The sequence below is a fragment of the Trachurus trachurus genome, assembly GCF_905171665.1.
Source record: "Trachurus trachurus genome assembly, chromosome: 13".
NCBI classification, from domain to species: domain Eukaryota; kingdom Metazoa; phylum Chordata; class Actinopteri; order Carangiformes; family Carangidae; genus Trachurus; species Trachurus trachurus.
The window spans coordinates 16,588,380-16,610,194 of NC_139892.1; the positions used below are offsets into that span (position 1 = coordinate 16,588,380).

Genomic DNA, 21,815 nt, shown 5'->3' on the forward strand with positions numbered 1-21,815 from the left:
TAATGGTATAATTACTCATATTCAGTATAATTAATGTAGGATTACACCAATTAAAGTTAACCTTTAACTTGTAATAGGCTCTGGCTCAGGTGTGTTTTATGTGCTCCTGTAGGCTCACATAGCCTATTTACTCGTAGGTTTTCTTTTATACACACTTGTTATTTTCACAGCATTTGCAGATATTATCATGGGATTACAACAGGTCTTTGTAATGTGGGGGGAAAAAAACTACACGTTTCTCCTCCACCCTCACATTCCCAGCACACAGATTTTGATGGAGCCCTCCGCCGACCAATGGGCCTCAGTGTGTCCCGGTGAGGGCGGGAGCTCCGCGGCTGCCCGGCCGGAGGAGGGACTTCCTCCACGGCTGCAGTTGGATGGCAGCAGGCAGCTGCTGCTGGGGCTGACACGTAACTAAAGTTAAAGGTGCTAGTATGGAGGCCTCGACAGGGACTTGAGCGTTTACTTTTTTTTCTTTTCTACTACGAGTTTTTTTTTCAATTGCGTCGGAAAAGCGAAAGTCTGCACGGGGGAAGGAGCAGAGGACGCAGACCGCGGCGCCGTTAGTCCGGTGTTTGAGCAGCGCTCCGCCGGAGTTTGACGTGAAGTCGGGCGAAAAACTGAGCGGCTACTTTGAAGTTACAGGGGGAGAGAGTCGTGAGTGGATGGTAGCTATGCTAAAATAATGTACAACCCGGGGAAACCTAACCGCTTAGCCCGTGTTTTAGTTGCGTAGAAATGCTCGGGGAGTGAGTGAGCGAGCGAGCGCGGAGGGAGGGGGCGGCTTCTTCTGCAGTCTTCACCGGGGAGGTAGAAAAAGTTGAGTCGGAAGTTTCCAGCTGCAGAGACGGGGCTTTCTCGCGCAGACAGCAGCAGCAGCAGCAGCAGCGGGGAGGGGTGCGGGTCCAACATGGGAAACGGGGTGTGCTCCCGGAGGCAGCGGAGGATCTTCCAGTGCCTGCTGCTGCTCACGGTGGTGTGCGGGATGTTGTACGGCGGGATGATCTCCTACGAGATGCACAAACAGCTCAAGAGGACGGAGGCGATGGCGCTCAAGTACCAGCAGCATCAAGAGTCGCTGTCGGCTCAGCTCCAAGGTAAACACACGGTGACAGTGAGGTGATTGACTGCTGTGCGAGTGACAGAGCTGAGAGTGATTAACTAGTCTGCGTCCTCAGTGAATCCCAGGCCTGACTCCACTCAAAAAGCTGTGATTTTGTTTTGTTTTGTTTGTTTTTACTGCTGTCATGCTTGCTTGCTTTCTTGCTGTCAAATGCCAGACCCCTTTAGAGTAAACACGAGGACCTAATATGTTATAGCAAGGCAAGGCAATTTTATTTGTATAGCCCATTTTTACAAACTGTTGTCTCAAAGGGCTTTCCATAGCATCATAACAACACTACTGCTCTCAGACCTTCACATTGACAGAGGAAAAACTCCCTTTTAACAAGGGAAAAAAATGGAGAAACCTCAGGGTGAGCAACAGAGGAGGGATCCCTCACCCAGGACAGGCAGATGTGTAATAGGCTAGATGTTGTGTACAGACAAGAAAACAGTTAACAACACTGAATATGGAAAAAAAAACATGGAAATGGTTAATAAGAGCTGATGAACCATAGATCAGTGTGGCATCCCTTATAGCTGAAACTGTGTTGGAGTAAATGCTTTATTGTAAGGAGGTTGTATGCCAACAAAGCAAACACAGAAGAAACAGATTGTCTCTATAACCTGGACTGTAGCTCTGCTCTTGCCAGGCCAAGTGCCTGCCTGCCTGTCCTTGACCTTTGACCCCTGAATGGCCTCCTAAGCTTGTGGTAAACCAAGTTACTGTCTGAGCAGATTGGGGCTTTAAAGTTCAGCAGAAGGGTTAATGTGGTCGGTCAGCTCTATCCTCTGCTCTGAGTCTGTACTGTAAACGAGTGAAATTAGAGCTCACACGCCTCAGGACTGAGGTTCACTCCACATACACACACACCTACCCACACACCCACTCTCACACACACACACCTGGTTGTAGTCGCTGTGTCCCCAGGCTCACCTCTATAGTATGCCGGTGAGAAGGCTTTACTTTAAAGTCATGAGGTCAGCCAGCACATCTGCTTCTGTAGAGGAACAGTGGATTGAAAGAGGAATAATGTTACATACAGGTTAATAAAATGTTATATTTATTCTCTTTAAATGGGTTTGCCAGCTGAGTGCTGCACCACACTAATGATGTTAGTGGTTCACCATGCTGCCATGTGCCTCCTGAGGACAGTGTTGTTTTGATTTTAATCTCTCCATGTCACAGTATCCCTCTTGAAGATATTGCATCTTGATAGTGGCTCATGTTGTTACATAGGACAGATAGCAAGGGTTTCCCCTGAATACCTCATTCAGATCTTCAGTTCGAATAGCCAATCATTAATTGATTTATTGCATCATGTTAAATGAATGGCTAACAGCAAGTCATATTAGATCCCAGTCATTTTTTGTCATTCAAAACTATGATGGTGAATCAACATGTTTATTTGCATTTAGATAGAAAGAGATAGATTACCTTTAAAGTGTCTGTGGTTGCACATCAAAAGATATTGTGGTTATAAAGATGTGTCGGCTTAGAGCTATCAGTGAAGAAACATAACAACCTCCAGTTGAACCACAACAATAAGTGTTGAAACTCCTTAAATATTATTGACTAATCTGTTTGCTTTATTGCTTTATTGTGTGGAATCCCAAGCTAGTAGCACAGCCACACATACACACACACTGCTACTGTACTTCACAACTTCTTGCACATCGCACCTCTACAAAAGATTAAACCATCTTGTCCTACAGTACCCTCTCTGATTTACTCCCTCCCTGTAAAAGGCACATGAACACACTCAGCTGTGCGGCGGCGGGCAGGATGTGAGGTTTCATGTTGTGCTATTAAACCTGGCAGAATACTTGCGCCTATATGGCTTCATTTATTCAGGGCAAAGTTTGTGCCCACATCAGAGAACTAAAGAGAGTGTGGAGCTAAGACTCTGGACCTGATCATTTCATCCAGTCTTTGATCCATCAAACCAGCAGTTATCACCCCACACACACACACACACATACACACCTTCCATAGACCTAGTGGACTGCTATCAGTTAGGCAGCCTTGAGATTTGTCTCTATATTCTAAATTTTTATTAGATTTTCAATTATACACATGCACACAAAATCACATGTAGTCCTATGCAACCTCCAGACCATAAGAAATCATACCAAAAAACAGAACAAAAGACAAGCAAACAAACAAACAAAAAAACATCCCGAAGGAAACACCATCAACAACAACAAATAAAAAACAAACAACAACATCAACAAACACTAAGAGCCGCTCAAAAATGAGAACTTCTTCTTAAACAAAGGTAGCTCAGCAGTCTCTTTCAGGTTGATGTTACACGTCCTATTCAGTTTTATATTAAAAGATGCAGTGAATCTGATCCAGAAACAGAGCGTGGCGGTGGTGATAGTGCAGAATTTGACACTTTGAAAGAAAGCGATGTTGCTCAACTCCCATTTTTCATGGCTGAAATTCGTGCACCCCACCCATACTCCCATTGTGAAGAGGTGGACCCTTCAGCCAATCACAGGCTCCAGGCCACTCGAGACCCTGTCCTATATTTAGAGGTGGGCCATAGTTTGGGGGCGGCCACGAGCCAGCCGTATTGATTCACTGTTACCCACCATAACCACACCCTGGCAGTTGTAAGTCATTTAAAAGCATCAACTGGCACTTTGTGGTTACGTCTGTCCTCTGAGAAATGTGTCCCTGTGATTTAACACACCATTCACATCCTCACGCAATCACACTGTGATTCTCTGCCATTTGCTGAACATTAATGAACCAAAATAATTGCAGCTATCTGTAATGAGCGCTGTGAACTGTTTCGCATAACGAAAAGTGCTCACCTGCTGTTAATTGCAACAAACGCTCTTGTCTCAACCAGTGATAAATGGAAGTGAATACTTCTGCTGTTTGACTTGGAGATGCACTTATCTTCCTGGATTTCAGAGACGTACCAGAGAGAAGTTGATATGGGATTTTGTGCTGCCTGATTAGAAAAATAAAGAGGTCAGATTTCAACAAAGTGCTTTTGTGACATTTATGCAGAAGAAAAAATGTAACGTGTGACTTAAACAGATCAAGTCATAACAGAACACACTGCAGTTTATATTTCAAAGTATATAGGAACATTTGATTAATAAAGACGTCTAATCTATGTAATTAAGTGGGAGTCTGTGAGATCATTAACTCAGTGGGATTGGCCTTAACGTTGAAGTCTTAACCTGTTTTTTTACCACTTCCAAATCTGTCTGACACTAACCTTCATCTTGAAGTCCATTATTTTGGTCAGTGAGGTGAGTTTGTTGCCAGGGTTTTTCACCTGCCTGACGTTTCTCAGATTAACCAGGGTTACAATTTCAGGATGAAAGACTTGACCCCACTCAGACTACCTGTTTGTATAGTTAAGACATGTTTAAATGTGTAATAACTGGGTGTAAGGGAACCTGTGTGAGGGCTGTGTTTACCAGTAGGAGGTAGAAGAAAAGCTGCCATAGAAAGAGGAAGTTTAAAAACCAATTAGTTGTTTCAGTGTAGGCTTTGCGCAAGCTAACCCTGTCTGCTCCATGGAGAGAAAGCTAAAAATAAAATAACTGAAATGAACTTGAGTGATTAATATGAGAAACTGAGAAAAATGTTGACTTTGATATGTAGCTAGTAGGATTTGGGCTGTAGTGCAATGAAAGCTGTGAAGTTAACTCACAAACACATTGACTTGTTAATCCCGCTGGAATTTAGAAACACACGTTATGTTTTGTTCTGACCTAATATGTGATCCTGGATCTGATCATGTGGTCTTGCAAGTTTTTCTGGCCCGGTGCAGAGTATGACCTAGATGTGGAGAGGATTGAGTCAGATTACCTGTTGTTGACAGCACAAAACATTACACTGTACACACTTCGAGCTTTATGATCAGTCAGGCAAAACACACAGACACACAGGCCTCCATGAGACATTCACACTACACCCTTCTACATTATTAAGATCTGTATTGACTCTCACTTCCTTCTAAATTGAATTAATTAATGCTGTGAATTAATTGAATTGTGTGTGTGTGTGTGTGTGTGTGTGTGTGCGCTCAGTGGTGCAGTGGGAGTGTGGGTGAGGAGAACACACACAAATGCACACCACAAACAAAATCCCATACCTACTCACAGCCCACAACTCTAACCAATCTGATCTTCTCCACATCTAGACCAGGAGGTCAGTAAAGGTCAGCGGCGCCATAGAGAATCTGTTGTTCTCACTCCTGATGCACTGGAAGGGAAACGTTTCATTGGTCTGAGGGAGAGTTTATAACGCTAAGTGTTGGAAGGGTTCAGTTTGTGAAAAAGGTTAGATTTGGTCTTTGTGTCTCAATATTTGGAGTTAAAATGTCAGATGTTACTTTAAGCTCAGTTGAAGGAGTTGACTTGAAGTGTTTTTTTTTCCCGTTGGTAAAAGCTTTTACTCCACCAAGGAGATGATTACCAGAAGTCTGATAATATTACGATCCATATTTTGCTTTCTAGCTGGCTTCATTCAGAACAAATGCACATGGCCGAGAGGAGGGTTAGCACAACAGCGGAAAAGCGACCGGACTTGCATAGTTCCCCCTTAAGTCATGATACAATTTCATTGTAATTTAAACATTTTGTGATTCATTTGTTAGAGTATTGAACCAATTGGCAGAAAGACTGGTGGAGGGATGGGACAGTGTCCAGGGGGGAGTCCATTCAATTATTGTGTGGATCTGGTTGAAGAGGCAGATTTGATCACTTTGATCAATATTGAATTTTCTGTCAATTTTTTAGCCCGGAGGAAGTGAAGGAAGTAAAAGAACATGCATTTTGATATCTTAAACTAAATTCTCAATTCATTTATTCTTCTCTTTTTTTTCTTTTAACCTTGTTATGTTTCTGTGAAGCAAATTGAGTTTCATAATGAAACATACTAGGGATGTCCCGATCACATTTTTTTGCCCCCGAGTCCGAGTCATTTGATTTTGAGTATCTGCCGATACCGAGTCCCGATCCGATACTTTGGCAATGCAGTCAAGTTTTTAATGTAGATCAACTGTATCATCCCACTATTTTTCTGTTCTTTGTGCTCTACTAGGGATGTAACAATATCACAATCTCACAATAATACGCCCCCCCTTGCGGCCCGTCTTCGCTTTAGACAGATAAACCCTGACATGTAGATATGTAATATATCCGATTCCTGATCGGGATGTAACGTCCGATTCCGATCGAGTCTGAAACCACGTGATCGACCCCGATTTCCGATCACGTGATCGGATCGGGACATCCCTAAAACATACCGTTGTAAATAATGAATTTGCCTTGTGGCAATATTAGTGAATCTTAATAACTTGGATACACATTCAGATGACATCCCCTTTTTTTTAGACTGTAGCTTCTTTGTAGCTCGTGTCCATGTCAGCCCCTAGAGAGAGGGTGTGTGAGTGTGTGGTACTGTACGATATGAGCTGAGCTGAGAGCAACATGGCCTCATCCTTGGCACAGCTGAGGGGGTAGAGAGCCTCCACCAAGCAGAATAAAACCTCACTAATCTGATGTGGCTCAACGTCCGTCTGATTAAGCTCCAAACAAAGAAAGAATTTGTGAAGACAGTTATTAGAAGTCTGTTGGATTTCAGCCACTTTTGCAGGCATTAAACCTGAAGGTTGTTTGTTACTCTGCTACTTCTGAGGTTGATCCCGTGATATAAAGTTATGAAGTTCAAAATTCATGGTATTTTCCAGTGTTTGACCTTTGTAGAATTGGTTGCAAGAGTAATGTGAAATCACTACACACAGCAGCTCAAAGGGCAAGAAATGTTGTATGACAATGTAAACACAATGTGAATGAATGAATGTAAGAAAAGCGCTGAGAGGTGGAACCTTTCTGTAACACAAAGGAGGAGACCTTGGCATAGAAATTCACACACATGTTCACTCTGTACAACAAAAAGTGTGGCACATACTATAGGAAAAACCCATTAATCGCAACACTGTTGTGCAGGAAGTGGCAGATGTTGATGGCAGTCGTGACAGAAACCCAGAGCGCCCAGGTAGGGTAGTGTTGTTGGTGAAGGTCAGATCCAGTCAACAAAGCTGTGGCATCAGAGTTTATTTAAGAAAATTCTCTTTCTAGACTGCGTCACTGTTGAGCCCAGCTCATTTGTTTTATACCAGATGAGGCGAGAGAGACATTTTCCACATTATTAGACGCTGAATTGTTTCCATTAAACACCCACCAAGCTGTTTAATCAGTTTGAATTGAATGTTTGCCCCTGTGTTAGCTCCAGTAGCCATTTAATACCAAGTGTTAGTCTCACCCTCTTAATTGTGGCTTGTGTATTTCCATGACGGTCTCTTTCCTCTCTGTCCCCTTCTTGGTTTGTCTGTTTATCTTTGTCCTTGTTGCTGCCTGCTGCTTCCTCTCTGCCTGCCGCTTTCTCCATTTCTTTTTTGGCTAATTCTTTGTGCCCACGTCTGCTTCCCCCCTCGCTCTACAAGCTTTTCCTCTCTCTCGTCTCATGAAATTATAACAAGATTGTTCTGTATAGTTAACAGTTTATCCTGGAATCTGTCGAGTTGGCACTTAAAGGGGGAAAAAATAGCCACATCATCAGTTTGACCGCCCAAATTGCCCCAGGCAGGGGAGAGAAAATGTAACAGACTGGAAGAAGCGATGACCTAGTAGTCATGGCCCAAGTTTTTTTTTCTTTTTCTTGAAATTTTTAAGATGGGTGAATGACAGGCTGCCCCAAGACCATGATGGGAGAGCAGAGCCAAATAATTGTAACTTAGAGGATGTTCTTATCTTCATACTGAATTGATAATACGGTCTTTAAACAAATCAAATGAGGTCAAGTGGATAAAGTGTGTTTCTTGCTAAAGTTTCGATGGGAGATTTTTTAAACTTGGCACTGGCACTTATTGAAGTTACAAAGTGCTTAATATAAAATGCTTTTGCTTTTTATTTTCACTTAAGAAATATGAAAAATAACCAGGATGAGACGTGTTTGTACATAACAAACACGTCCCGTCACTTCTTGGAAGTATGATTTATTTGCCACAGCGTCTCTGTCGCAACAAAACACTTACGGTGCCAACAATAGCAATTCACAATAATGGTGTGACGCATTTTACTTTATCAAAAAAAAGCATCTCCTGTGGTTTGGATATTGCACTTGTGATCAACTGTGCGCCCCAACATGCCAATGTTGAATCATGTATGATGAAGTGGATCAAGTACCCGCAGTGTAAATTAATAATCTATTAGTATGATCAGATCCGGTGAACCACATGTGCTTGAAGAACAGAAATGTTTTGAAAACAACAGCGTTAGCCACAAACTTAACAACTGAGCTGCATCACAAGTTTTTGCCAGATGTACAGATGTGTGGATGAGATGTAGCCCAATACAATCTCAACAGAAGTGAGAAACTGAATCCAACTTGGAACATATGTATGAGAGTGAAAGTTTACAAAATCTGTATTCAGTTTTAAATTCACATGCGCACTCCTTATCTCCTTTGGTCTTCCTCACATCTGTCAGTTTACAGCAATAACACTCCTATCTTTTATATCAGCTTTGATGCCCTTTGATTCTTTTCCTTTCCGTTTGCTTTAGTCTTGAATCTGGTGGAGATGAAACATGGAGTAAAAACGGGAACAAAAGAGGAACCTGTTGAGAAATAGTTTGGACAGTACAGAGATCAGAAGTGTGTATAGCGTTTCAGTTCAGATAAACAGACTGATCAGCGCATTGGGGTTATGCAGAAACTTTAGGGACCAAGAACTACAGTATGTCAATTTGCTTTATTTATTTTCATTAGATTAAGCTGAATCATACTTTCACATCCCTTCCAAGTTCCAACGCCACCCACAGCCTGAGACAAGTGAGTATTTGTAAACAGTTTGGGACCACCAGACTTGTGAGGAATACCGCAGCTTTCTGTTGATGGAGCAGCTGTCGTGTCCTGAGATCACAGTGTGGTTGGATAAATATCACACCTGGCTTCTGTATCAACAATAAAATCTATATCTTCTATCTGCCTGCCTATAAAGATGTACGGTTTGAGCATTTCTGAGTGCATAATGTTTTCCGCAGTGTACATGTTTGTATCACAGCTTTCTTTGTTTAGATTAACAGTCCACCCACCCGCCCATACAGAGGTCAGTCTCCTCACTAAACCTGTTTTCCTCCCTCTTTTTCTCTACCCCCCTCCCCTAATTTATCTCCTCTGTCTCCCTCCATCTGTGATTTTCTATATACAGTGGTGTATGAGCACCGGTCCAGGTTGGAGAAGTCTCTGCAGAAGGAGAGGTTAGAGCATAAAAAGGCCAAAGAAGGTGAGGAAAATAACATCTACACTCAATTCTGACACTTACTGGTATACTGCATGTGCATTCAGAGAAACTTTGGGGAAATCATATCTCACACCGAGACCGCGTTACATTGATTCAAATGAATTTGATCATAGATTTATCTTGTTATAAAATATAAAAAATAAAACCACATTCTTCTGCTCTGATCCCAAGATTATCTGGTCTACAAACTTGAAGCACAACAATCACTGAACAAGGAGAAGGTACTGTATGTTAACATTTGTTGTGAAATGTATTTCTAAATTGATTCTTTCCACAGCTTCTTTTGTTTTTTTTTCACCCTACCAGCTCCAGTCTCTTCACTGTTATCTGTTGTTACGGCAATAATTGCCTGCACCACAAAGTCGCTGACTTTTGTAACATTTTCTTTCTATGTTAAAACAGCAAGACTCCAGCAGCAGATTAAACTCTTTACAAGTGCAGCATCAGATGTTAAAGGTATGGGTGAAACCTGATCTTTCTGCACTACATCCTTCCTCTTTTTGGTGTAAAGTTCATACATGTGTCGGGGGGAGCCGAGGGACCGTTTATCAGTGGTGAATCTTTTTATTACAATGAGAAAAAACAAACAAACAATGACCCCTTGTCTTCTTCACCAGAACCAGCACGAGGATCTGAAGAAGCAGTATTACGATCTGCAGGAGCAGCACCAGGTGCAGGGTGACGACCACAGCCGGCTGCTGGACGAACACAAAGACCGCTTCGAGAAGCTGCAGCAAACCAAAGACCAGGAAGTCTCCCAGCTCAAAGGTGCAGGCTCTTGTAGCTCTCTGTAGTGGTGTCATCATTAAACACTAACTCTGTCTCCATCTTCTGACTCGCTGAAATACTACACACCTGATACCAAGCACAAGTATTTTATGTGTAAACCGTAAACTGTTGTGTTGTACCATTCAGTGTTTGCTTAAACATTTCTTGTGCTCCAAGCTTATTTATGTAAGAAAGATGGATTCCAATTGCCGCGTTACGATAAGATATTTATGCACATGGTTTATATAACATGAGTCATAAGGGAGTAAAACTTATAAACAACAAAAAAAAAAAAAAATATACAAGTGGCTCCAACCATATTTGCTCTGAAGTTTCTTGTTCTTCTTTCATGTGTTTCCTGTTTAGTCCCAAACTCTCTGTTAATGTGTTTGCCGTTTGTCGATTGCAGATAACGTATATAACCTGAGGGAGGAAAATAAGCAGCTGAGGAAAGCCCACCATGACATTCATACACAGCTACAGGATGCACGGGTGAGAAAAGAAGCATTCCTTTCATTTCTTCAAGTCTTAAGTTTAATTTTCCCCCCCGAAAAGTAGAAAGGTAAAATGTGTGTTGTCACCTATTAATGGTGAATTTCTAGCAGAATTTGTTATCCTTTAAATCTCATCCCTTATTTATTTATTTTATTGAAGTAAAAGATAACATTCAAGCCTTGTTATAAAAACAAATGGCTCATTCCTGCCCTTCTGTGTTCAGGTTCAGCATCAGGACCTGAAGGCATCCCATGACCAGCTGGCACTGACACTAGAGGACCACAAGAGGGCGCTGTCTGCAGCTCAGGTAGGATAGCAGCAGATGATAGATGCAGCTTCACTGTGGCTGATGAGTACAGCAGCTGATTGATGCTGAGTTATGCGCCCGCTTCACTGAGGGAAGAGTTTCAGATTGAGCATACTGTAAGAGCTTTAGTGTTTCATTTTGTCGCCGTTTAGCATGTTGGCAAAGAAGCTACAGAGTCAGTGATGAGGAGGGTGTTGCTGTTGGGCTTATCTGATCGGATCCTGCATTCATCAAAAGCAACAAGGAATTTAATGAGCTGGTGAAAAGGGAGGTCATACAGGAAAAGTGCAGATAAAGTTGTGTAAGCCGGCCTGTTCCAAAGCAACTCAAACATCCGCTCGTCTGCTCTGCATTCCTGTCGGCCTCACTCTGACCTTTTCTTTGACCTTCTCAACACAGCTGAAATGTTTATTGCTGTAAACTGTATAATCCCAAACTGACAGGAAAAAAGATGGCCGACGTGTTGCTTGTTTCTTTTCTTTTTTTGGGGATAATTAGATCAGATGTTGCTGTTTCTCCTTGAAAGTGACCTCTGAAGCGCCTGAGTGGTTTATTGAATCTCCAGCACTCTGCTGATTTGTTTGAAATGCTCTCTCCTCTTTCTCATCCGCATTTGTGAATAGTTACTCCCTCTCCTCCCTCTTTTTTCCCCCTCTCGCTGTCTGTCTGTCTGTCTGCATTTGCTAATTGGTTTTAAAGCCTGTCCTGCTCTTCATCAGTGCTTCTAGTCAGACAAACACACTCACTCACACACACACACTCACAAATCACTTTCCTTCACACCAGGGGGTTCAGTTTAGTCAGGGCTGTCAGAGCAGTACATCTAAAGCACGTTGCAGCCAATCAGCCAGAAAGATATAATGGAGGGACTGGAGCGAGACAAAGAGAGAGGGGAGGAATTTAGAAAGAATCTTCAGAATTTAACCCTGTGGCCTGGATTCAAAGTGTGTGTGTTTTGTTCTGGTGTCATTTAATGCTATGTTGGCATAGACTGGATGAGGAAATCTCTTTATTGCCTCAGGGGAACAAGGAAATGTTCAAATTATCTACTGAATAAATAAAAATAAATAATTTTGCAGGTGCAGGTGAATTGTGGCCGTAGTACAGTTTGTTTTTCTGTAATGACTGTGTTGTTTTCTCTTTGTCGTGGCGGTACAGAGATACCAGATACAGTGGTGCAGTACAGATGTTTAATTCAACAATTTTTTCACATTAAACATGAACAACATAAAGTGTTTGAATCTGTATTCAGGGCTCAGCTTTCAAACCTCAAAACTTTTCCGGTATGGACGTGAAGGTCTTTTGGATGAGTCTGTGCCCTTTTACTGACCACAATGTGTCAAACAAAACTGTTAGGTGATAAAAGATGCGTTCACTGTCTGGTCTGTTTGCTCTGTAACAGATATTGTCTGAATTTTAAGCTGTTCTTGCACCCCTCTGAGGTTTAGATAGTATTTAACTTTTCTGTAGTTTGTCCTCTTAAAATAAAATTGCCTAAATTAAATATTTCTTAAAATAACATAAGGTGAATCCCTGTCCACTACATGTCAGGGATTTCTTTTGTCCTTAAGTTGCACACAGGAGATACATTTAGGTTCCATTTTAAAGAAGTTATTTCTCATAAATGAAAACCTAATAAATGAATTAGAAGTCAGTTACAGATGCATTTTACATCAATCATAAGCCCATAATAAGAACACATTTTAATTACTGTCTGTCACAAAGAGTTTTTCACTTTCTAACAAATTATACTGCACTTAATGAAGTCATTGAAAAAGAATCAATTGTCTCTCATTTTTTAATTGTCCCACTGTTGCTCTGATAAATGGATTATGACTCGTCTATAAAACATTAGTGAATGGTTTAATAACTGCTAATAAAGCCTTTAGTTACAACACAAACGCTTTAATAATGGGTTTTCTTATCAGTACTGTCTCTGAATACTGCATCCTGTTGCATTATTCTAGCCCTGGTTTGAATGTGTGTGTTGTTCCCTTCAGATGCAGGTGGATCAGTACAAGCAGATAAAGGAGTCTCTGAACCGGGTGCCCAACCCTGTTCCCCAGCAGCAACAAGCTGCTGCTGCTGCCCAACCACCTGAAGACCACGTCCATGAAGCCCAGCAGGCTGAACCGCTACAGAAAGACGAGCCGGCCCGAGACGATCACCAGGTCCACCAGGACTCCAGGGTAATGTGGGATTCTGGGAGATCACTTTATTATCAAGACAAAAGCCACGCAGAAAAAACAAGAAACACAACAGTTTCTCTTTTTGCTTGTCTTCATAGGTGAACCATGTTGTGGAAGAGGTGCGTGCCCCATCTGATATCAGGCCCCATCCCACAGTGGCCCAACACCACTTGTCAGAGAAGGAGGAAGAGGAGGACGGAGAGGGAGAGGCAGAGCGGAGGAGGGAGCTGGCAGAGGAGGAGATGGCTCAAGCAGGGCAGCCTCAGAAGCTGGAGGAGGACCCCGACCAACCGCAGGATGAGCAGCAGGAGGAGGGAGAAGAGCCAGAACAGGAGCAGCCAGATGAGAACGCACTGGACCGTCAGAGGCGTCAACCACAACCGGTAAGAACTGGTTTTGACAATTATGTCCAATCTAAACCATGAATTGACTTTGCTTTCTGATTATTACTAGTTTATAGTGACTGTTGTGTCATTTATTAAAGCCTCAACATAATAAACCCCTTTTTTAATCAGGACACGCAGCTGCAGCACGAGGCACACGCCCAGGTGGCGCACGTGAAGTCGGCCTACGAGCAGCAGCAGGAGCAGCAGCGCCTGGAGGCTCAGAGGGCCGAGGAGCGCAGGCAGATCCAGATGCGACAGGAGGCCCTGCAGGCCCAGAGGGAGAGGGTGCTGAAAGAGAGGGAGCAGAGGCTGAAGGAGGAGCAGGAGAGAGAGCTGCAGCACCACCGGGAGGCCGACAGACGGGAGCAGCTGATGAGAGAAGAACATCAAAGGTCAGATTAAGATTAAGCAACAAAAATATACTCATCTGTACTGACACTTCACAATGAATCGTTTCAGTTTTGTGTTTTCATGTAACTGTCAAAGACTTTCATGCTCAAGACCTCCACTAGGGGGCAGTTCTGAGTCAAAGGTTTCCGATAATCATAAACATGTGACACAGTCAACTATGTTTCATCCATATTCGTAACCTTTCAGAAAGCTTTGGCTAATTTTGATTAATGTAACACATGTGGACAGGTTTCATCCACATTATGTAAACATTACTGTATTGTTGACTAGCCAGTAAAGTTTAATTTGTCCCATTCAAATCACTGAAAAATGTTTCGACTGCCATTTATCAACATCTTTCAAGGCAGGTAGTAACTCATCAAGAGGTGAAATTAAGTGACTCAGACCTCATGAGATCTTGATTCCTGTTGCAAATTTTTTTCAAAAGCCACACGCAGATTAACAATCAGAAAAATTTCATTCACTAACCCTTTCTGAGTATGTGCTGTTAGCATACTGGACATACTGAGCTGCCCCCACGATGCATTGCGACTGTTCAAAATACAATAGCAGGCTACAACACTGAAGACTTTTAAAGGGGACATATCATGGAAATATCACTTTTTGAATGCTTTCTAACATATATTTGGGTGTTTGGCTTGCCTTCTGGCCCCCAAAATGTGAGAATTGACAAAATGATCTGTAATTTTCAGGCTCCCTAGGTTAAAATTCATGTGGTTTTATAAGCTGTTCCCTCAATTGTCATTCAATGATGTCATTAGTTTTCGAATTTGCATAATACCACCCCTACCGGTGAGCAGTGGTTCATTTGCATTTAAAGGGACAGGCACTGAAACCAGCCGTTCTGAACAGGGCTCTTTTGAGAGGATGAAAAGAGCTGTGATGTTTGATCCTTGGGGTATTTGACCGAAACATGTCACAGACATGTCTTCAAGACACCTGGGAACTATTTTCATTGGTGGATAAGGGGCATAATGTCTCCTTTAAAATCCCTACCAGTTGTTGCTGTTAGTTTGTGTGAAATCCATTCTGGGATACTGGCTGTATGAGTCAGTGTGTGAACACAGTCAGTTTGGTAATGGCAGACCAAGCTGTTTATTTAATCATAGGCTGAGTAAGTTAGTAGGCGGATCTGAACAGAGCCTTAGTGAACCCTGGCTGTTGGCCATTCTCTAATTATCTTAATCTTAAGGAATGTCTAACGAGATGCCTAATGAGACAGGAGTTGCATTGATTAACCCTTCTCTATCTGAAACTGTAAAACAGGAATTAACTGTGGAGTTTTTCCAACCACAAAAAACAGGTCATTCTCACAGTGATTACATGATTACATTTGGACAAAGGCTCTGAGAAAGGAGAGAAATATGTGTGTACGTGGAGTTACACAGCTACACAGATGTTACTAACCCTAAGGTGACTATTGTAAAAGAAACTGTGGTCAGTTTTTCAAACACTCTGTAGTTTGTTTGCTTTGTTCCTCAGCATTAATAATAAGTGTGTTTTGATATGGTTTCTAAAGCCTGTGCCCTGCTGACTGCGCTGTTCTGCTAATGTTAAAAGGAAGAAGACAGAGTACGAGAACATGGACAATGATATCGTAGAAGGAGAAGACGAGGACCATCACACTGAAGACGAAGGTGAGTCAGCAGTCACACTTTATTTCAACTTTATTACAGGAAAATATCAGGTTCCTCAGTGTCTGGTATAGTAGTATCTGAAGAGCTCGGATATGTGTGTGTTTGTGTTTTTATAAGCAGCTCATAAGCTACATGAGGAGGAGGAAGAGGAGGGAGAAGATCACAGAGTGCCACCACATCAGCAGGTGACTGTTCATCCATCTATTCACCCTTCTCCCTCCATCTGTTACTCATCTGTCTATCTTTTCAGCTAATTCACTTGCATTAAAGGGATAGTTCAACATTTTGGCAAATTGGCCCATTGCCATAATCCCTATAGTTTTAGGAGTAGGTTTTTTACCTTTAATTGTCGGTGCAAGCTATTTTTAGAACGGTGGAGCAGAGCCGCAAGCTGCTCAGAGCTACACTACAGAGGCTAATGGCCTCGAAAACAACTTGGTCTCGTAACGTTCTGTTATTATCTCATAGCGTGGTGAATGTGCAGGTCACAACTTGTCCATGAGAGCGTTTTGGAGTTGTTGGATTGTGTATTTGATGAGTTTGATGAGGGAAACCAATAAATCCCATTAGCCTCCGTAGCGTAGCTCTGAGCAGCCCGCGGCTCTGCTCCACCGTTCTAAAAATAGCTTGCACCGACAATTAAAGGAAATCTACAGAAATTGTTTAAGGAAAGAGAAGGGAGATATGAATATAGACATGCACTAAACTTCCAGCAACCTAAGGTACGGACAACGCTGAAGAGTATGTGTATTTCAGTTCAGGGAATAAAACTATGGAATGGATTACCAGATGAGATTAAAATAAGTAAGAATATTTATCATTTCAAAAAAATGTTTATAAAATCTAAACTTGAAGAATATGGACAAATCTTGGATGCATAGGGGCAGGGAAAGGGTCTTTGAAGGTTTATGTATTTCTGAGTATGAAGGTTTTGATGTTGGCTCGTAGCTTTAAGGCTTTGTGTGTTTTGTACATGATGATTGAATCAAATGTGTTCATGCAAATTTACTGTATTTACAGTTATTATAGACATTGGTGAAATTAAGTTAATCATTGTTCTTCCTTGTTTATGAAATTGCTTTAATAAGTTATAAGAAAGCTACCCCTCATTTCTCATAAAGTGTGAGGTATGAATTATGTATGAATTTTGCCAAAGCAACCCATACTCGTCTTATTTTCTTATTTAACAATGTTTGCTTACTGAATCATGTCTTCAAACTTGTCTCTGTATTATATGTAAGTACCTTAGTGATATGGTCTCTACACCATGATTGATTGTAAATGTAACAGTTGTAAGGGGGTAGGTTCCTCATAAGCCTTTGGCTTCTTACCTATCCGTTTCGTATGTACATATGTATGTATGTCGTTCATACAAAATAAAAACAATCAATCAAAAATAAAGGTAACGAACCTACTCTTAAAACTATAGGGATTATGGCAATGGGCCAATTTGCCAAAATGTTGAACTATCCCTTTAACATCCACGCTAGTGTATCTCAGCTTCATACATCTATTAATTCTGCCATCCAACCAGAAGTCTGTTCTTCCATCCACCATGCCACTGGCACCTCCATATTCCCCTCTATCTCCCACTTCAATCAAACCAGCAATGAGTTATTAATTCTCCTCATTGGTTTTGTATCAGTCCACCTAACCCATCATTATGGTATCTCATCCCTACTCTCCTCTCCTCCTTACCTCCATCTCTGCTGGTACAGGGTGGTGTGGACGGCGTCGGCGAGCTGGACCCTGAGGACGACCCCAACAACCAGGGAGAGGATGAGTTTGAGGAGGCGGAGGACGAGCAGCCGCAGCACAGGGTCGCACACGAGGAAGAGGAGGCGGTAGAAGAGGAAGAGGAGCCGGCAGCGCCAGCACAGCACGCAGACGCACACCCCAGGCCCAAGCAACCTGCTGTGGAGGAGGAGCTGGTGGTGAGTCAGGGAAGAACGAGAGCGCTGTGTGAAGAAGACGACTTAATCTCTAGGGAGGGTCTGAGCCTGTGTTTCGTGTGTGTGCCCTCAGATGGCTGGAAACCCAGATCAACAGGAGGATACACTGGATGACCAGTACCAGGAGGAAGGGGAGGACGAGGTTTGTAACACATGCTCAGTTGCACAGGCTTTTTACATACTGAAAGATGAAGTTAATGATATGAGAGAGAGAAAACGCCATGCAGGAAAAGCAGAAAAGCGAGCAGAGATTTAACACCTAACGCTAGACAAATATGTATAATATGTCCCACATTGTTTCAGTCCACTGGGAGAACTTCAAGTTTTATTTTTTTAATGCATGAAATCAGGCTACCATTTAACTCCTTTGACGTGTTATCCCTTCTCCAAAGGCCCAGGAGGACATAGCTGGTGGGCAGAAGAGAGAGGAGGAGGAAGAGGAAGGAGAAGATCCATATAATGAGGATAACGCAGAACAGGTAGGTTCCTCTGTGGGGAACCAGTGAGCTTTTCCTTCAAGCGTTCACGGCTCTCAGCTACTGCATTTTATTCCCACATATCAAACTGGCTTTGATTTATTTTCTATTTTTTTAAAAAGCTTATTAAAATTCATCTCCGAGGTGCCCAGGAGGTGCCAACATAAAACGCACTCACCCATTACCTCAGAGACTTGGGTGAAAGTGGCAGTTTTAACTTGTTAAAATGTGTTTAAAAAAAAACAAAAAACAGATTTGCATAATATTTCAAAAGGGAAGGTCACTTTTCTTGAATCTAACGGCTGCACCCTGACCCTAACTGTGTAGTCAATGATAATAAATGCCCATTTGTACAATGTAACTCCAGAATCTGTAACTTTATATTTGGTCTAAAACTGTTAGAACAGAAAGCAGCTGTGGAAAAACAATGTTTCCGGAAATCCTCCGTGCTCTGACATTTTGGCTGCACAGGGATTCACTTGTTTTTAGTTCAAGTGTGAGCACATACCTGGGTATTGTCTCCGTAACATGAGCCCAGCCTGCGCAATGTGACAGTGAATGAGGGAGATCAGGTGGTGGTGAGTCTGTAGGCGGGTCAGGTTTCCACCTGTGGCTTGGATTATACAATTTTGTCCTGAGAGGAAATCTCGCTGGAACAGAGAAGCTTGAGTCTTGTCCTTGTGGATGAGTCCTCCTCACTACTCGGCTCTGTGACTCATCCTCACTTCTCACCCTCCTGGAGAGCGAGAGCAGTTGAGCTATATTCCCCAGTGGAGAAACACTGCAAAGTCGATTTTGTTCATGTGGTATATAATGTGTAAATACGTTTTTTTACTGGTCAAACAAATACACTCAACGTAGATAAAAACATGTGGTTTTAGTTCCTATAAATTCATGTTATATCTGTGCCTCTCCCTCCCCCCTTGTTTGACTGACTTTTATTTCATACTCTGTCACCTACTGAGTGAACGTACTTGTGTTTCTCTGTAATCTGAGCTCAGTGGAGCTTTCACTTCATTCAGCTTCATTCATGCACCACTGTACAGTTGGTCTGTTCCAGTTGAACCTTTACACAAACGTCTCAGCTGTCATTTATTGACAACACAAATAATTACAACCCTGTGTGTTTCAATCCTGTCGTCAGAGAAGCAGAGACGTGGAGACAGGCAGACACTCAGTTACAGTCACATATCACAGATTTCTATTTTTTTTGTCCGTTTGGCTACAGATTTTGTCCCTCTTTTGGTGTTTCTCTAACATGTTGGGAAGTTGCATGTTTCGCATTTTGGATGTTCACAAGTTCACTAACGATGGTCATAAAATCACCTTTGTTTTTGCTTGTGATTTTCCCTAGGATGAGGCCAAAAACCATGAGGGACCAAGGAACGAGGCGGACCACAGAAAAGACGCAGAGAACAACGTGGAGGAGAATTATGAAGAGGAGGAAGAGGAGGTGGAAGATGACACGGCTGGACAAGACAAGGGAACCAATCGGAGGGCGGAGATGTAGGACAGACACCAGCTTTGAACCAGCTGCAGAGCCTTTTCGGCTGCTCGTAGAGCCCATCAGGTCTTTTCTTTCCCTTGTTTCTCAAAGGAATCAAAGCAGCCATTCATTCAGAATTCCAATTATGAAAACTTGGATATTACGCCTGGAAGATGGGATGCTATTCCAAAACACTGTGGGGTTGGAACTGATCAGCTCACAATGTGGAAATGGACAGAATTTATAGGACAGAAATGGGATATATACTTTTCTTTTTTAAATTAAATTGCTTCTCTGCCTACTCGCACGTCTGCCTGATTGCCTGTCTGGCTCTGTTCTTTTAAACAGCAGACAGTCAGAGAATGTATTTTCTTTGTTCAAAGAAACCAAAATAAGTTATGTTATTCTAATGTCCTCATGGCCAGGCCTTTTATAAGTATGTTTTAACAAACAGCTGTATACTCTGTAGAGCTCAGATTTTAATTTTACATCTTGCATTCCAATCAGTCCGGTCGTTTTCTGTTATTTATTGTTCATTGTTCTCAACTCTGACAATCGTTAAAAGGTGCAACATTTCCTTTTTCCCTGCTGACTGAACTAGTGTGTCTCACAATGGCTTTCAGTGGCTTCCTGAGGCTGATACACAGGAGCATTTTCACTGGATATTTCTGCAAATGTCAATCAAAGAGACATTTCCGGTGAAGCCGCTCCGTACTGAAAAGTGTCGCTCTGACATGTGCCTTTCCTTTCTTGGAAAAACCTCTTCTGGGTCTTACACATTTTACATTTGGAAAAGCATTTCTTAGGGCAGGAGAGATAAGAGCATGCCAGTGAACCTCTTGCATATTGCTCGAGCATAGCCTTAAAAAGAGGGCTGTTTCATGTCGACTGCTGGTGTGAATTAAATTCACACGAAAAGATGCAATTTAATGCAACATCTTTAGTCTACTGTACAATGTATAGTAATACAAGTGCTGACAATTTGTACATTTTTCTGCCAATTACATTTGATATTTTGATTGTATGAAACTGTTTGTTACCTGGATGGTGAGTGGAATAAAGAGGCTGAAGGATCTCAGGTAATTGTGACTGTGTACTCTTCATTTTTCACCCCTCTTTTCCAGGATAATAGGATAGCTTTTTCATCTGATTGATTTTAAAGTAGATGAATGGTTCATTGTTTATTCTTGTGATGGTAAACTGAATATATTTTCTTCAAGGTCACAATTCAGGAAAATCGAGCACTGGCCAAGTTACGTTCAACTCCCTGAAATTTTGGTCTGCATCAGTACTTCCTGACATTTTAAAGACAAATTATATTGATTGGTTAATTGGCATATTATTCAATGACAGTGCAACTGATGAAAGAAATAATAGATAATCAATAGAGGATGTGAACGAGTACAAGCGAACTCATGAAACTACAGAAAAAGTTCTGAAATATGAGAAAAATAATTCTAGAAATTGATCAAAATGACCACCTTTTGAACTGAAAAAACAATTGATGGTTATTTATATATAAAGTATTTATAGTTTGATCTTTATTTATCAAGGTTCAACATCAGTACTTCAGGTTTCAGTTTCAGATTTAATTTACAACTTAATTTTTTTTAAATAAATTTCCTTTTAAAATTATTCCTCTTTTTTAACTTGTTTTTTCTTGACTAATTTTTTTCTTTTAACTGAAATTTCATGGCTTTTCATGTAATCATTTGGGGATCCAGAAGAGGTGGTTGGGATGCCCCACTGCTGTTTGTTGCCTAACAACTAATAAAACGGAGACGTGCACACGTTCTAGACTCGCAGCAAGCTCATAACTCGACTTAAGCTGCGTGCAACTCTTCTGTCAGGTCTATTTTCAAACAGAGAGAAGATGATCATAAATATGTATCAAGAAAGCAGGAGAAAATATCATAAATATTCATCATTGAACTTCTCGTATCATGGGTGCTCAGTTGTTCACATCAGCACTGCGAGCCACGTATGTTTCCAACAATAAATCCTGCCAACTCTGTTTCTCATCTCCCCTCTCTCTCTCTGGGTGAGAGCGGTGAGAAGGTGAGAGGACTGTGGGTGAACTCGCACACCTGGGGAACGAGCTGACAAATCGGGATGAAATGAAAATCAAATGAGAGGGGGTTGACTGAGAAGACCAATTACCTGTAATGAACAACATTTGTCTGCAGCGCAGTCTCAATCAACCAATCACCAACTCCTCCTAAGTCTCAGTCGCTGTCATCCCACCACTTTCTCTCCATTTGTTCCCTT

The 21,815-nt window shown here is 41.8% G+C and overlaps 1 protein-coding gene across 1 annotated transcript; it reads left to right on the forward strand.

Annotated features, from left to right (window-relative positions):
* Nucleotides 1-385: 385 nt before the first annotated feature.
* On the forward strand, nt 386-20,612 carry golim4a (golgi integral membrane protein 4a). Its single transcript, XM_083984927.1, has 16 exons — nt 386-1,097; nt 9,348-9,422; nt 9,612-9,661; nt 9,843-9,896; nt 10,058-10,208; nt 10,618-10,700; nt 10,927-11,010; nt 13,011-13,199; nt 13,298-13,582; nt 13,715-13,977; nt 15,557-15,633; nt 15,754-15,818; nt 17,352-17,567; nt 17,659-17,727; nt 17,978-18,064; nt 19,416-20,612. The coding sequence occupies exons 1-16, from the start codon at nt 911-913 to the stop codon at nt 19,569-19,571; spliced, it is 2,091 nt and encodes a 696-aa protein (XP_083841053.1). The 5' UTR covers nt 386-910; the 3' UTR covers nt 19,572-20,612.
* The last annotated feature ends 1,203 nt before the right edge of the window (nt 20,613-21,815 follow it).

Bases quoted from the DNA above. Each gene is read 5' to 3' on its own strand.
- golim4a (XM_083984927.1), top strand. From the start codon at position 911: ATGGGAAACGGGGTGTGCTCCCGGAGGCAGCGGAGGATCTTCCAGTGC. The intron at 9,897-10,057 runs GTATGGGTGAAA...CTTCTTCACCAG, and splicing joins TGCAGCATCAGATGTTAAAG to AACCAGCACGAGGATCTGAA. The intron at 11,011-13,010 runs GTAGGATAGCAG...TGTTCCCTTCAG, and splicing joins GGGCGCTGTCTGCAGCTCAG to ATGCAGGTGGATCAGTACAA.